The sequence below is a fragment of the Pteropus medius genome, unplaced genomic scaffold (assembly GCF_902729225.1).
Source record: "Pteropus medius unplaced genomic scaffold, Ma_sr-lr_union100, whole genome shotgun sequence".
Classification (NCBI taxonomy): domain Eukaryota; kingdom Metazoa; phylum Chordata; class Mammalia; order Chiroptera; family Pteropodidae; genus Pteropus; species Pteropus medius.
In genome coordinates, this window is record NW_024344437.1 from 3076920 (window position 1) to 3089058 (window position 12139).

General features: G+C 41.9%; 1 protein-coding gene across 7 annotated transcripts in view; it reads left to right on the top strand.

The window, feature by feature from the left end:
• Positions 1 to 12139, top strand: part of DCLK1 (doublecortin like kinase 1) — a 312702-nt gene that overhangs the window by 155726 nt on the left and 144837 nt on the right. For all 7 annotated transcript variants that reach the window (XM_039873006.1, XM_039873002.1, XM_039873004.1 and 4 more), the window contains exon 4: positions 2618 to 2717. In XM_039873006.1, the coding sequence (XP_039728940.1) occupies positions 2618 to 2717 (100 nt within the window). The remainder of the gene's footprint in view (positions 1 to 2617; positions 2718 to 12139) is intronic.

The window sequence follows — 12139 nt, forward strand, 5'->3', positions numbered from 1 at the left end:
GAAAACGTCACGGTTTCTCAGAGTTCAACCCATTCTTTGATTTCAGCCTCTGAAGTCTGCGAGGTAAATGAATACATGTTGCCTGACACTGAATGACCTTCCCCTGTCTCTTTGCGCTGGGCGAAGACAGTGACTTTTCCTGAACTATCGCTGCTTTGCTTTCATGTTCTTGGAATCCCGGGTTTGGAAACAACATCAAAAGTTCATCATGTTTCATCTCCTACTTTCCAACAGAATTATACCTAAACCATCCAAGCTGGATCGTTGTCTGTTGTGTTCTTTTGTGCCTCAGGCTTGGGGGATGGTCATTGGCATGTGATGGAAACCAGTTGGCTGGCAACCTGCTCATGTGTGTTATGATAATAGTTATTTGTCCACACACGCACACGTAGATGAATGTGATCTGGTTAGCGATCTGATGTTCTAAAATGCAAATGATGGGAACATGTGGAAAGAAAGGACAATTTTCTTTGGGAAAAAATACTTTTCATCTATCAGAGATTTGTCATCAGATGCTTGGCACAGAGCCTGGCGCAGAGTAGGCCCATCATAAATGTTCGCATGAGTTAAAAATTAGCAAATAAGCATTAATCAGCTAGAGAAATATGGGTGCCCAGGAGGAGAGTAGGCAATTTGTCTTCCCTCTTTGTGTTTCCAGAGTGCTTTTCACCTGCGGCAGCCAGCACAGTACCTGTAGGGAACCCCGTCAAACACTGGTCCATACGGTGCAGCGGGAGAAAAGTTCCAGAATCAAATAAGTTTGGGAAGTACTGGCCCTTTCTGCCTCCTTCTCGGAGTCGTGAAGTACATTAGCACATTAAGTGTTTTGAGAAGACCAGTTTATAAATAAACCTGTTTATACTGGATTAAACTCAGTATTTCCCAAGTCTGTTTTTTAGGGTTCATTGTTCACATTTTTGCCTAATGGAGAGACCGTGTCTTACTCATTTTTATATGTATATATTTTATGCTAATTGACATAGGCACAGTATAGACTTATGCACATAAAATGAAAATGGCCTGTATGGGGTGGGTTAAGAGGACGCCATGAAAGCCGCTGGGGGGAGGCGGGGAGACAGTGTCCTGTATGTAAAGATAATCAAGGTCATAGCTGGAATCAGAAGAAAGAGAGGGTGAAATGGAGCATGAGTTCTGAATGCGAAGGGCTTATTTCTAACCTAAGTAGAAGGTTGGAGCTTCTGCTCCGTTCTTGGAGACCTTTGGTCTGTCTTCCTTGGTGACTGCAGTGTCCCTCTGAAATCGCCTGCGACTTCGAGCCTTCACAGACAGAATAAGCACGGAAAACTGCGGATGTGCCTCACACATACTTAATGCTTATCATCGAACTGTATCGAAATGGCATTCTTAAAAACTTCAGCCAAGTGATTATTTGGAAAAACTATTTGCAGTCTACACATCATTGTATTGGGGGACTTTAAATAATGCTGAGTTCTCCCAACTTACGACTTTAAGTCTCATAGCACCTTTGATGTGTCCAGGTAGTGCCACCAAGGACTGACAAAGAGCAGAGCCCCGGAGAGAGCTTGCAGATGAAACTATAAATAAATAAGGGAGGAGCTTTTATTAAACTCAGGCCAAAGGAACCTAACACCCCAGGACGGTTAGACTCTGGTCCTCAGCTATCCAAGGGAAATGCTATTTCGAGAGTCTGTTTCCTGCAGATCTAAACAGGAGCCTTCCATCGACTGCTGTAGGATTTGCTCCACACGGCGAAGGAAATTGAAACGCCATAGAAATCAGCAGTGTTCCTGGTGCCTCGTGTTGGCATCATACACACTGTGAATTGAATGTTACGCCACCCGTCCAAAGACAGAGAGCAAGATGCTTGACATTATCCATTTTGACCACATTTACCTGAAAAACAGCATTTAGCCCTACAAGTTCCTATTGGAGAATAATAAGTTGAATAAATATCAAAAGGTTGTTTTAAAACTTTCCTTTTACATGACTACAAGAAGTTTTAAAGTTTAGCAGAGCTTGAGCGGTGGGCGTGCAGTTGCCATAGTCTGCATATCTAAATCTCAGCAATAATTTACTTTTTCTGTTATTCTTCTTACGAAGGGTTTCATTTCTGTTCCAGCTAGAGGTAGGAGGGGTTTAAGGAAGGTCATTATATTCATATTACGATACAACAATTTTTCTTCTGTAGTTACCCCAAACAGTGATCATCGTGTACATATTATGGCATCAGTTACCAAAAAATATATTTGTTGCTAAAATCATATGCTGACTTTTATTGCCATCAAGGAATATTATGTTCAGAAGAATAAAGGGGCATTCCTTTTCCACATGTTGTTGCATCCACTCTATGATAAGGATAAAGAGCTCTTACCTCGAGCCTATTGATATATCAAGTAATAAACGTGACAGTTACCAGTTCTATTTTCCTTATCCCGTCTTCCTGCACCACGGCAACGTAACATGTTTCTTACTAGTACCAGATGCTGGAGACCTTCCTTTGAAATTCCCCTCGAGAAGCCGCCCTGTTGATTGCATTAGACAGGAAGTGGCTTCATGCAGATGTCGACTTGCTGGTGCATTGTTGTAATTGCTGTTCTGCTGACCCCTTGCTGAGTGCCATGCTTTTCTCTTGTAGGTGATGTGCCTTCAGGACTTTTTTGGTGACGATGACATTTTTATTGCATGTGGACCGGAGAAGTTCCGTTACCAGGATGATTTCTTGCTAGATGAAAGTGGTAAGGAAAAAAAGTTCAAAACCAGGGGAAATCTGAGGCAGCTTTCCAAAGTGAGCTACACCAGGCCAAGAATATGTCAACTCTAAAGCTACCAAATCGGTTTCAGATCCTCACCCAGCATGTCTTTTCCATAGCTCTCATATCTTTGATTTTTTACTATAAAAAACAGATGAAATGATCATTGAAAAGGTTAAATCATTTAGAAGAGTAAATTTTCCATGGCTAATTTAAAACCATTTAATAACTAACTTATTAAATGGTGTGGATTTCTCCATTTTTTATTGTGTATTTTCCTCAAAATGTATACTTGAGAGATTTGTAATCGTAAAATTATTGAGAATGCTTCTGGGCCCAGCTTTCACATGGCCTCCTTTAGTTGCTAACTGGGAAAGTGGCTTGGCGGCCCTTTTCTTTTAAATACTTCAAAATTTGATGTCATTAGCCCCTGTGAGGGATCAAAAAAGAGGAGGATAGCTTCCTGCCATTAAAAATGAAATGTAAACAAGGAACAAGCTCGTTAAGAGGGAAAGATGCGACCTAGGGAATGAGTATCAAAGGTCGTGACTTCAGAAATGTGGGGTGTTATTTTCTGTTTGTTTGTTTGATGCTCTGAGTCAGGATCTTAACAGCATCACAGGAAAGGTTCTCGCACTGAACAAAGAGGCCTTTCCTTGATAGTATTACTTCTGATTCCATTAGGGAAATATCACATATTCATTGACAATTCAAATTCTCCCTAGTTGGAAATGGATTTTGAATTGATAGCGAATTTTTTTCTGAGATGAACACAGATAAAAGAAATCGGCGAGCTCTTGACAAAGCGATGGGAAGTCCTTGCACACTAACGATCGTGTTAGGGTAGTGCAGTGTAGTGTGGTGGCCCCCGCTGGCACTGCCGGTAGATGTTCACAGGGAAGCTATGTTACGTGCACATATACCAGCCATTACATGCGTTTAAATGTAGTGCAATTATTTCATCATTTAAAAATGTCTGAGGGGTGTGGGGAAGGACAAGAATAAGAAAGATTACCCCTTTATTGTGAAAACATCAAATGCAAGTGCATATAGATGTGTCATTTGAAGGGACTGAAGTTATTTTGGTTCAAAGTTTCTGACAGGAAGACTGATTTGATACCTCTTGCCCTAGAAATAAATTTTCTCTAAATATGTCCCATCTTTATTTCTGATAGACACGCCCTTTGGGGGCAAAGATTTATAAACATATATCACACAAACAGTGTCCCCAGGGAGGGCCTCTGTCCATCCCATCCCCTCTTCAGGACGAGGCAGCTACAAATGGGTGCCAGGAGTCAGGCAGAAGAGCTGACAGCACAGTTTTGAGAAAAAGAAATTGCCTTGACTTTCAATTTAAAGAAGTAGCTGCTGCTGGTAGAATGGTCTGAGAGACCAGATGCGTTCTGAAGTGACAGTTTCATTTGTTGCTTTGATATAAAAAAACAGCCTGTCACCCTGGAACTGCAATATAGTTCAGGTTCACGTCAGCAGAGTTGGCCTAGGGTTCCCAAACCCTCGATCTCTGTCCAGGCCCCAGGTCCCCACCTGCCCGGCCTGGTGAGGCCTGACGCTGGCCTTTCCCTCCTGACAATGTGCTCTGAACCCAGGATACTGCAGCCAGCTTCTCTTCACCTGTGATGATGGGCAGGCAGGCTGTCTGAGAAGTACAACAGCAAAATCCCAGAAAATCCCTTGTGATTTCCCGTTACCACCCTTTCTCATTAAAAAGGATGCACACAGAGCTCTATCATCTGTCTACCTACCTATCACCTAACTATCCTTGTCTGTCTGTCTGTCTGTCTGTCTATCTATCTATATGTATATATCTATTTATCTATGTATCTATCATCTATCTACCTATCATCTACCTATCATCTATATCTATCTATCCAACTATCTATCTATCTATCTATCTATCTATCTATCTATCTATCTATCTACCTACTTACCTACCTGTCATCTACCTATCATCTATCTATCATCTATGTACCTATCATCTACCTATCATCTACCTATCTATATCTATCTGTCATCTACCTATCAATCATCTATCATCTATCTACACAGCTGTGCATGCACACTTATACATCAGAACATCTTGCCCATCATTTATGGTCTGGCCCTTTGCAGGCCCACTTCTGACTATTTTAGAGAGGAAGTGAGAACTTCACGTTTTTTTCCCCTGATGAAGATACCCTAACCATTTCTTGACGTGAGATATATTTGCTGAGCAACGGTGTCCTCCCCCATCCTAAAAGAAACACGTGGATTGGGGGAGGGGGAGAAAAAATCTAAAGTGAGCTTTTACTTCCTTGGACGAACTTACCCTGAGACTAAATTCACACGTTGACAACTGCAATTTCCTTGTTACTTGTACAACATGTTCTAGTGCTAATGTAAGAAAATCTGAATCTTTTTAAAAGTGCTCTGAGCATGATTTAGCCCAGCTTATCTGTACTTGCTAAATGATATTTGCACATTGAGGCTTCATTTGGCCTGTTCCGTAGCAGCTTCTTAAAAGGAGTATCAGCAGCGGGTACAGACATCTTCAGAATTAATACTCACACCGGGCTGTGCTTGATTTAATGGTGCCAAGAAGTGGCCTTTTGCCACAAGGCAGCACTTTTATTTTATCTTTCAAAATTAAGCCAGCTCCCAGTGTGTTTAGGACTCGCAATAACACGTCCCCCTAATTACTGCCGAGGAAGTTCCCAGAGACAGCTCGTAAGGTCTTCCCAGAGAGGCATTTGGCCGTTATAGACTTGTGTTTCATGGGGCTACATTGGAGCCAGATCAGTATTAGAAACTGTGAGGAGTCTCCTTCCCCACCCACTTGTTTTCACAAGGGGGCTGGCGGGGGGAGGGTGCTTTCCTGTTTCCAGCTCAAAATGTAACCATTTTAGCGATACCGTCGTCATCAATGAGTGGAATCTTAGCACCTTCGAAGATGGTGGAAGCGGCACTATATATAGAGGCAGCCCGGCCAACAGATCCTTCTCTAGCAGGGCTCGCTGTCTAATTTAGGATGATGAAACACAGTCAAGGAAAATGCCAAACTGGAGACAGGAAGCTTAACATGGGTTTGTTTGTATATCGATGAAAAACTGACAAATTCGTGACTTGTTGCCATTAAAAAGTGGTAGAATTTTGTTGAGAAATGCCTACCTCACATCTGGGAGGGACAGTTAACTCCTTGGTGATGAGCCTGTCACAGGACATCACTGATGTCCACTCCATAGCCTCAAAGCCAACACTTCCAAACTTGCTTGGCCAGTTTCTTGAGCCACTCACCTCTCCCCCGCCAGGTCTGCCACCTGCTCAGGAGCCTGAATATCTGTCACCCTCCTTTTCTTTTCTTTTGTATTTTTTTTTTTTACCTATTTCTGAGTGTTCTTGATTCTGATTAAGAACAATATGTAAGTTTAAAGTAAAGTAAGTTAATAGGCATTACTTTAAACTTACATATTTTTGCTTAAATGTATTAGTTTCTTTGCGCTGCTGTAACAAACTTCCACAAACTGGGAGCTTGAAACAACAGGAATTGATTCTCTAACAGTTCTGGAGGCCGGAAGTCCAAAATCAAGGTGTGGGGAGGGCTGTGGTCCCTCCGAAGGCTCTGGGAAGCATCCTTGCGCACCCCCTCCTGGCTCCTGGTGGTTACGGGCAGTCCTTGGTGTCCCTGGGCTGGCGGCAGCATCACTCTGATCTCTGTCTCCGTCTTCACGTGGCCTTCTCTGTGTGTCTAATTTTTCCTCTTCTTATAAGGACATCAGTTATTGAATTAGGGCCCACCCTAATCCAGTACGACCGCATCTTAACACGATTACATCTGCAAAGACCGTTTTTCTAAATGAGGCCACATTTCACAGGGACCTGGGTTAGGACCTCTACATATCTTTTGAGAAGACAGTTCATTGCACAACAGATGTTGTCTGAATTTGTCCACATTTTATTTGAACCTGAGTTACAAGTAAACTCATTTCTATTTGTTTGTTTTGACCTGTCTTTAGATCTGCACAGCTATAGCTGTATATTAATTAGAGAATACATAAACAACAGAGCTGCGACAAGGTTGCCCCTCATCTGACCTTTCGTAGATAGGGTCACTCACCTGGTAGATCAGAGGAATGTGTGGGATGGCCTGAGGATTTTAGCAATGCATTTGACAGAGGCCCTCTTGAAATTCCTCCAAGATGAAAATATACAGTCTGAATGCCATAGGTGGTTGTATTTTTAATGGATTGAACTGCCCTGTCAAAAAGGTACTGATTTGTAGGTGGATGTCAAATGTGCTGGAGGAGATCTCTGTTAGAACTGGCCCATAATGTCCCTGAGCGAGGGGCTGTTTGTCTGACGAGAGTCAACCACAGGGCTCTGCCTTGGGTTTTGTATCACGTAGCGTCGTTAGAAATGCCCATTTGAGAAGTCGATGGGGTGGAATGAAATCGTCTGGGAGGGAAGCTTATATGGCAGAAGACAGAATGAGGAGCCACAAGGATTTTAACAGGGTAGATCGTATCTAAGAAGATAAAATTGAGTTGGTTTTAACAAAAAGTAGTGTTCCAAAGATTTTTATTTAAAAAAAAAAAAAGCCAGCTCTAAAAACAATGTAGTTTTCACGGTAGCACATGTGAGAATTACTTTTAGTCGACTGCAGGCTTCTTGTGAGATGTGGCTCATTTGCTTTCTGTGTCATAGGTATAGCATATATTATAAAACCCTTCAGCCCCTCTGATTGAAGATGGCAGATGTTGGCTGAAGCAAAGAATTAAAAATGTTATTCAGATTTCACAAAACTGATATAGAAGTATAGTATAGAAATATAGAAGAAATTTAAACAATTGAGCTTTCATGTGATTTTTTTGATAAGTTTCTAGTATTTATACTTCTGAAGTTGTGAAAGTTTAAAACCGCACCAAGCCTTTCGGGATACTGTGTGTGTGTCCACATGTGTGCCTGGCGCATCGTGTCCTGTCTCTGTGGAATTCCAGTCTAGCTTATCTCTGTCCCAGACCCATCTGAGTAGAGGTTCTTCTTGGATGTGTGATTCTAGAAGCTTCTCTGATGGACCCCCATGGTGCTGGGTTCCCATGATCCGCTTGGTAAGTGTTTCTGGAAATGTTTCCTTCTGACCGCTTTCCAGCGACTCGTGTCTGAATGACATGAGACAGAAACTATGTCAGGCACCATTCACCATGGGATGCTGACTGCTTTCCCCAGCCTTGAGACGAGGAAACAAGGTCAGAGCTAGAACAGTAGAACTGGCATTGGATGAAGGTCGGCAGACCCAGGTCTGGGCCAAGCTCCACGTCCCACTTGCTGTGTGGTCTCTCCATCTCCATGCCTGCTTCCTATTCTGTAAAACACCTTTTTTTCCTGGGTTGTAATGGATCTCAAATGAGATAATAAATGTCAAAGCACGTTCAAAACTGTGTTCCTTATTACTCACTGACTGATGTTAGTGAGTGACACCTCAGCTGAAATATACCTCCTCGCGGATTGCAGCTGGACTCAGTCACGTAGATTCATTTGCAGGGCTTAATTGGAGGCAGATGTCACCAAGATTTGCTTTTGGTGCTCTTGAGAACCGAAAAGCGATTATCTATTGCTTTCTTCTCACCCTCAACTTTTATTCCTTTGGTGGAGTGAAGAGGGAGTTAGGGGCCCTTTGAAGATATTCGCCCTGTTCTGGAGGGAATCTCTGGAAGATTGAACCAAGCCCCATTTAGAACCAGTCAGACTTCTACAGCTGACAACGCTCAGGAGACCCAGCCCTTGTGTCCACATCGATTTGGGTCAAAGGGATTTTTGACGGCTCCCTGTGCTGCCCTGGGCTAGTGATGCTGGGGAACTGCAAGGTCACTGTGAACACTGGGAAGATGCTCGGAGTCTGGACAAAGACCGGGCCTCCTCACTAAGCGGTTTGTGAGCTACTGCCAACAAGGTTCATTCTTTCATGCGTCCATTTATTTATTCAATAAGCTAAGCTACCTTACCATGTGCCAGGCAGTGTGTTGGGCACAAATAACTGTAGACGGTAACACTTACATGAAATATGACCCTTCGTATGATTTTTAATATTATTTATGTCTAAAAGATGTCAGAGGATCTTAGGTTCTGACCTTTAACTCACAATACTAAATATTGCTTATCGCTCTTGAGAATTTTCCCGCTTCGGAAAAATGTTGTGGTAAAATGATAAATGGGTCACAGAGTTAGATTTTAATTGGATTATATGTTTAAATTTAAATTCAATTTAAATTGAATCTGTGGGCATATTTCTTTGAGATATGTGGTTCTTTATGCTAAAATATTTTGCTGTTTCAATAGATGTTAATTATAGGAATGTCCAGTTCTTATTTTAAGAAGAATCATTAGAGCTATGCTATCGAAAAATTGCCAAGTTTCTGTGACATTTCATTGTCATATAGAAAATCAGGCGTGGTCAATCCCGATTGCATCGATTTATAGAACGCAGCCTGATGTTTGAAATAGAGGGTTTGGGGGCTTTTGCTTGTTGTTTTGAGTCTCATGCAGAGAGCACACTGGCTAATGTGCTTTGCTCTTGTTAGCAAGTTTCCATTTGCCGCTTAGCAGCGGAAAAACCATAGGGGTTCTGGAGACTTTTTCTACCATAGCTACATTTTAGCTTATGCATAAATATAAAGTTTCTAAGAATATAGTGATATTTTCTATTTTAATCCACTGCCAAGCTACAGAGACATATAGAGTATCGTACTTTGAAGATAGAATCTACTCAAGCACAAGCTCTAATTCCTTTGCTACAAATAGATGACTTTATACCTAAGAAATTAAGACATTGTATAACTCATGCAAACTTTTCTTTACGCCTTCTCTCCTGGTCTTCTTGGGCTTCTTTGTATTATATTCAGTAACAGTGACCCCTGAATTGTCACTATGGAGAAACCCTACAAAATATAATGTTGAAAATGAACCTGGTGCACCAAGAGACTTGGAGACCATTAGCCCCTCTCCCTCCCGATGCACAAGTCCTCCCATAGCGCCTCAGTGGCTGTTCGTCTGGCCCCACCTGGACCCCTCTGCTCCATAGCTTACAACTGTATGAGAAAGCCAATTCCACTGTCCACCAGGGCTGATTTTTAACAAGTTCTTTCTTATACTGAGCCCAAATGAATCTTTCTGTAGCTCATACGCGGTGGTCCTAATTCTCCCGTCCAGAGTAATAAGTACCCGCTCTGCCTTCATTCTTAGAGGACGAGCTCTCCTCCTAGACCATCAGGATAATCAAAGTCATTCACTGTCAACAATTTTATTTTTCTTTCCTTCTAGACCAAAATGCCCCTGCATCTTCATTCATCTTCTACCCTCCTTTTCTCTCTCATCTTTCAATGAAAGAAGGGCCTTCTCCTTTTCTAAAAGCGGTGGCAGCGTTCTTGATTCATTTTCCCACTTCTTCTTTGTCACTTTGCCTCACCAGCGTCCCCTTCCTGTGGTTCTTGAGGATTTGTTGTTTTCTCCTATTTTTATTTCCTCTTCCTCCTCAACCCATGGCCACGCCTAAATTTCTCCTGTCCTAAAAGAACCTTAGATCATCTCTGTCCTATTATCAAATTATAATACCCTTTCTGTCTCTGCCAAACAGCTTTAAAAAAAATACTGTCCACGAGGCCTCCATCTCCTCATCCTGACTCACTTTTTATACCTTTTTGTAAATGACATATTGAAAACACAAGAATTATGTTGGATTTTTTTTATGTGTGTGTATAAAAAATTGTCTTCCACTATCCTTTTAAATTCGAATAGTGGCAGAAGTTCTTTTTCTACTAGATGATACAGAAACAGTCTTAAGACTTTTCTGCTCCTGCCGAAGTAGTAAAAAGTATTATGGACTCTTTTAGATACAAATCACCATCTCAATTCAGAAATGAAAATATCTAGTCCCAGGCAATAGTCATTCAAAATTGAAGTTCATTTTTCATACCTATCCAGGGCTCAAGGCAGTATGTCTCTTCTCTAAAGGAAAAAGGTAGTGTTGACGTGTTCTCTCTTTTTCACGCACCTCTTTCTTGTTATTTTTGATCCCTTCAGGATTGGAATAGGAAAAGGGGTAGTGGGGCAGGATGATGACGAAGGGGAGGTGGAAGGTCCTTGTGTGACTGTCCTGTTGTAAGATGGCTTCAGGCTCCCTGGGCCAGCAGATGTCATATAAAGCCAACTTCTCCTCTGGGTGTGTTTATGGGTTCTTCAGGGACTTTCCCTGGGAACTTTCCACTCTTCTTTTTTGATGTCATCGATTTGGTTTGTTCCAGCATTGGATATTTCCCCCTCTGTCCTTGTTTTCACAAGTTCTCCCTGTTGGCTTCAGATGATCCTCTTGGGAAAAATATAAATCAGCTCCATGCCAGTTCACTCCCTCAGATTCATCGAAATACTTCTACACCCCTTGCCCCACTGAGGGCTCACCTAATACAGCCAGCCCTTCCTGACTCTGCTGCCAAGATCCTAGGGTAAAAGCCAAACACTAAAGACACCAGGCTGTCGCTTCCCTCTATCCACAGACGACACCGACGAAGCCCTGCGCATCTCCCAGTGAAGCGCAGCTGAGGTGGAGGGAAGCATCGCTCCTCTCCCAAAATGAGGGAATTCACAGCAGAGCCCTGGAAAGAAATTCTCCTCACCAGTCCCCTTTCTCTAGTAATTTAAGCCTTTTACGCCTTCAAAGCGGGTAAGAAGAGTAAGGCATGTCTTTTTTTTTTTTTTTTTATCTCTACTTTGAAATTTCTAGAAGCTGATCCATCTCACAATTCACTTTGATATTTGATCACATCCCCTTGGAGTCTGGGTGAAAATATCATTTTGAATCATCATGTTTGTAACTGCCTTCCACTTCTAGTACATATGGAATAGTTCTGCCAAGCAAAGGTAACCTTCGAATCACTATATCCAACAATCTCCTCCTCCATTTTTTTCTTTTTCCACCTCAACTTTTTTGTAGCATTTGACTTTTTTGATGATTCCCTTTTTGAAATTCTCTCCCTGTGTCTTTAATGGCGTTCTGCCTCTCTTGACTACTCCTGAGCTTTTTATCAGGTTTGTTCTTCTGCCGTTTATCCTTTAATAATTGTTCCCTAAGATCCATTCCTCAACCCCCTTTTTCTACTTAATTACTCTGTTCCTAGCCAAGTTCATCTACCTTAATGGTTTCAGCAATGATGGTATGGGTAGACAGTGACGGTGACAAATGGCAACCAGATGGTATGCAATAAGCAAAGCCTTTGAAGTATGTATAATTTTCCCAATTTTACAATTAAGGAAATTAAGGCTTTGATGATAAATAATTTGTCCAAGGCCACACAGCTAGTTAGTGTTGAAGGCAAAGTTCAAATCCAAGTTTGTTTATATTCTACAGCACGCTCGGTCTCTAA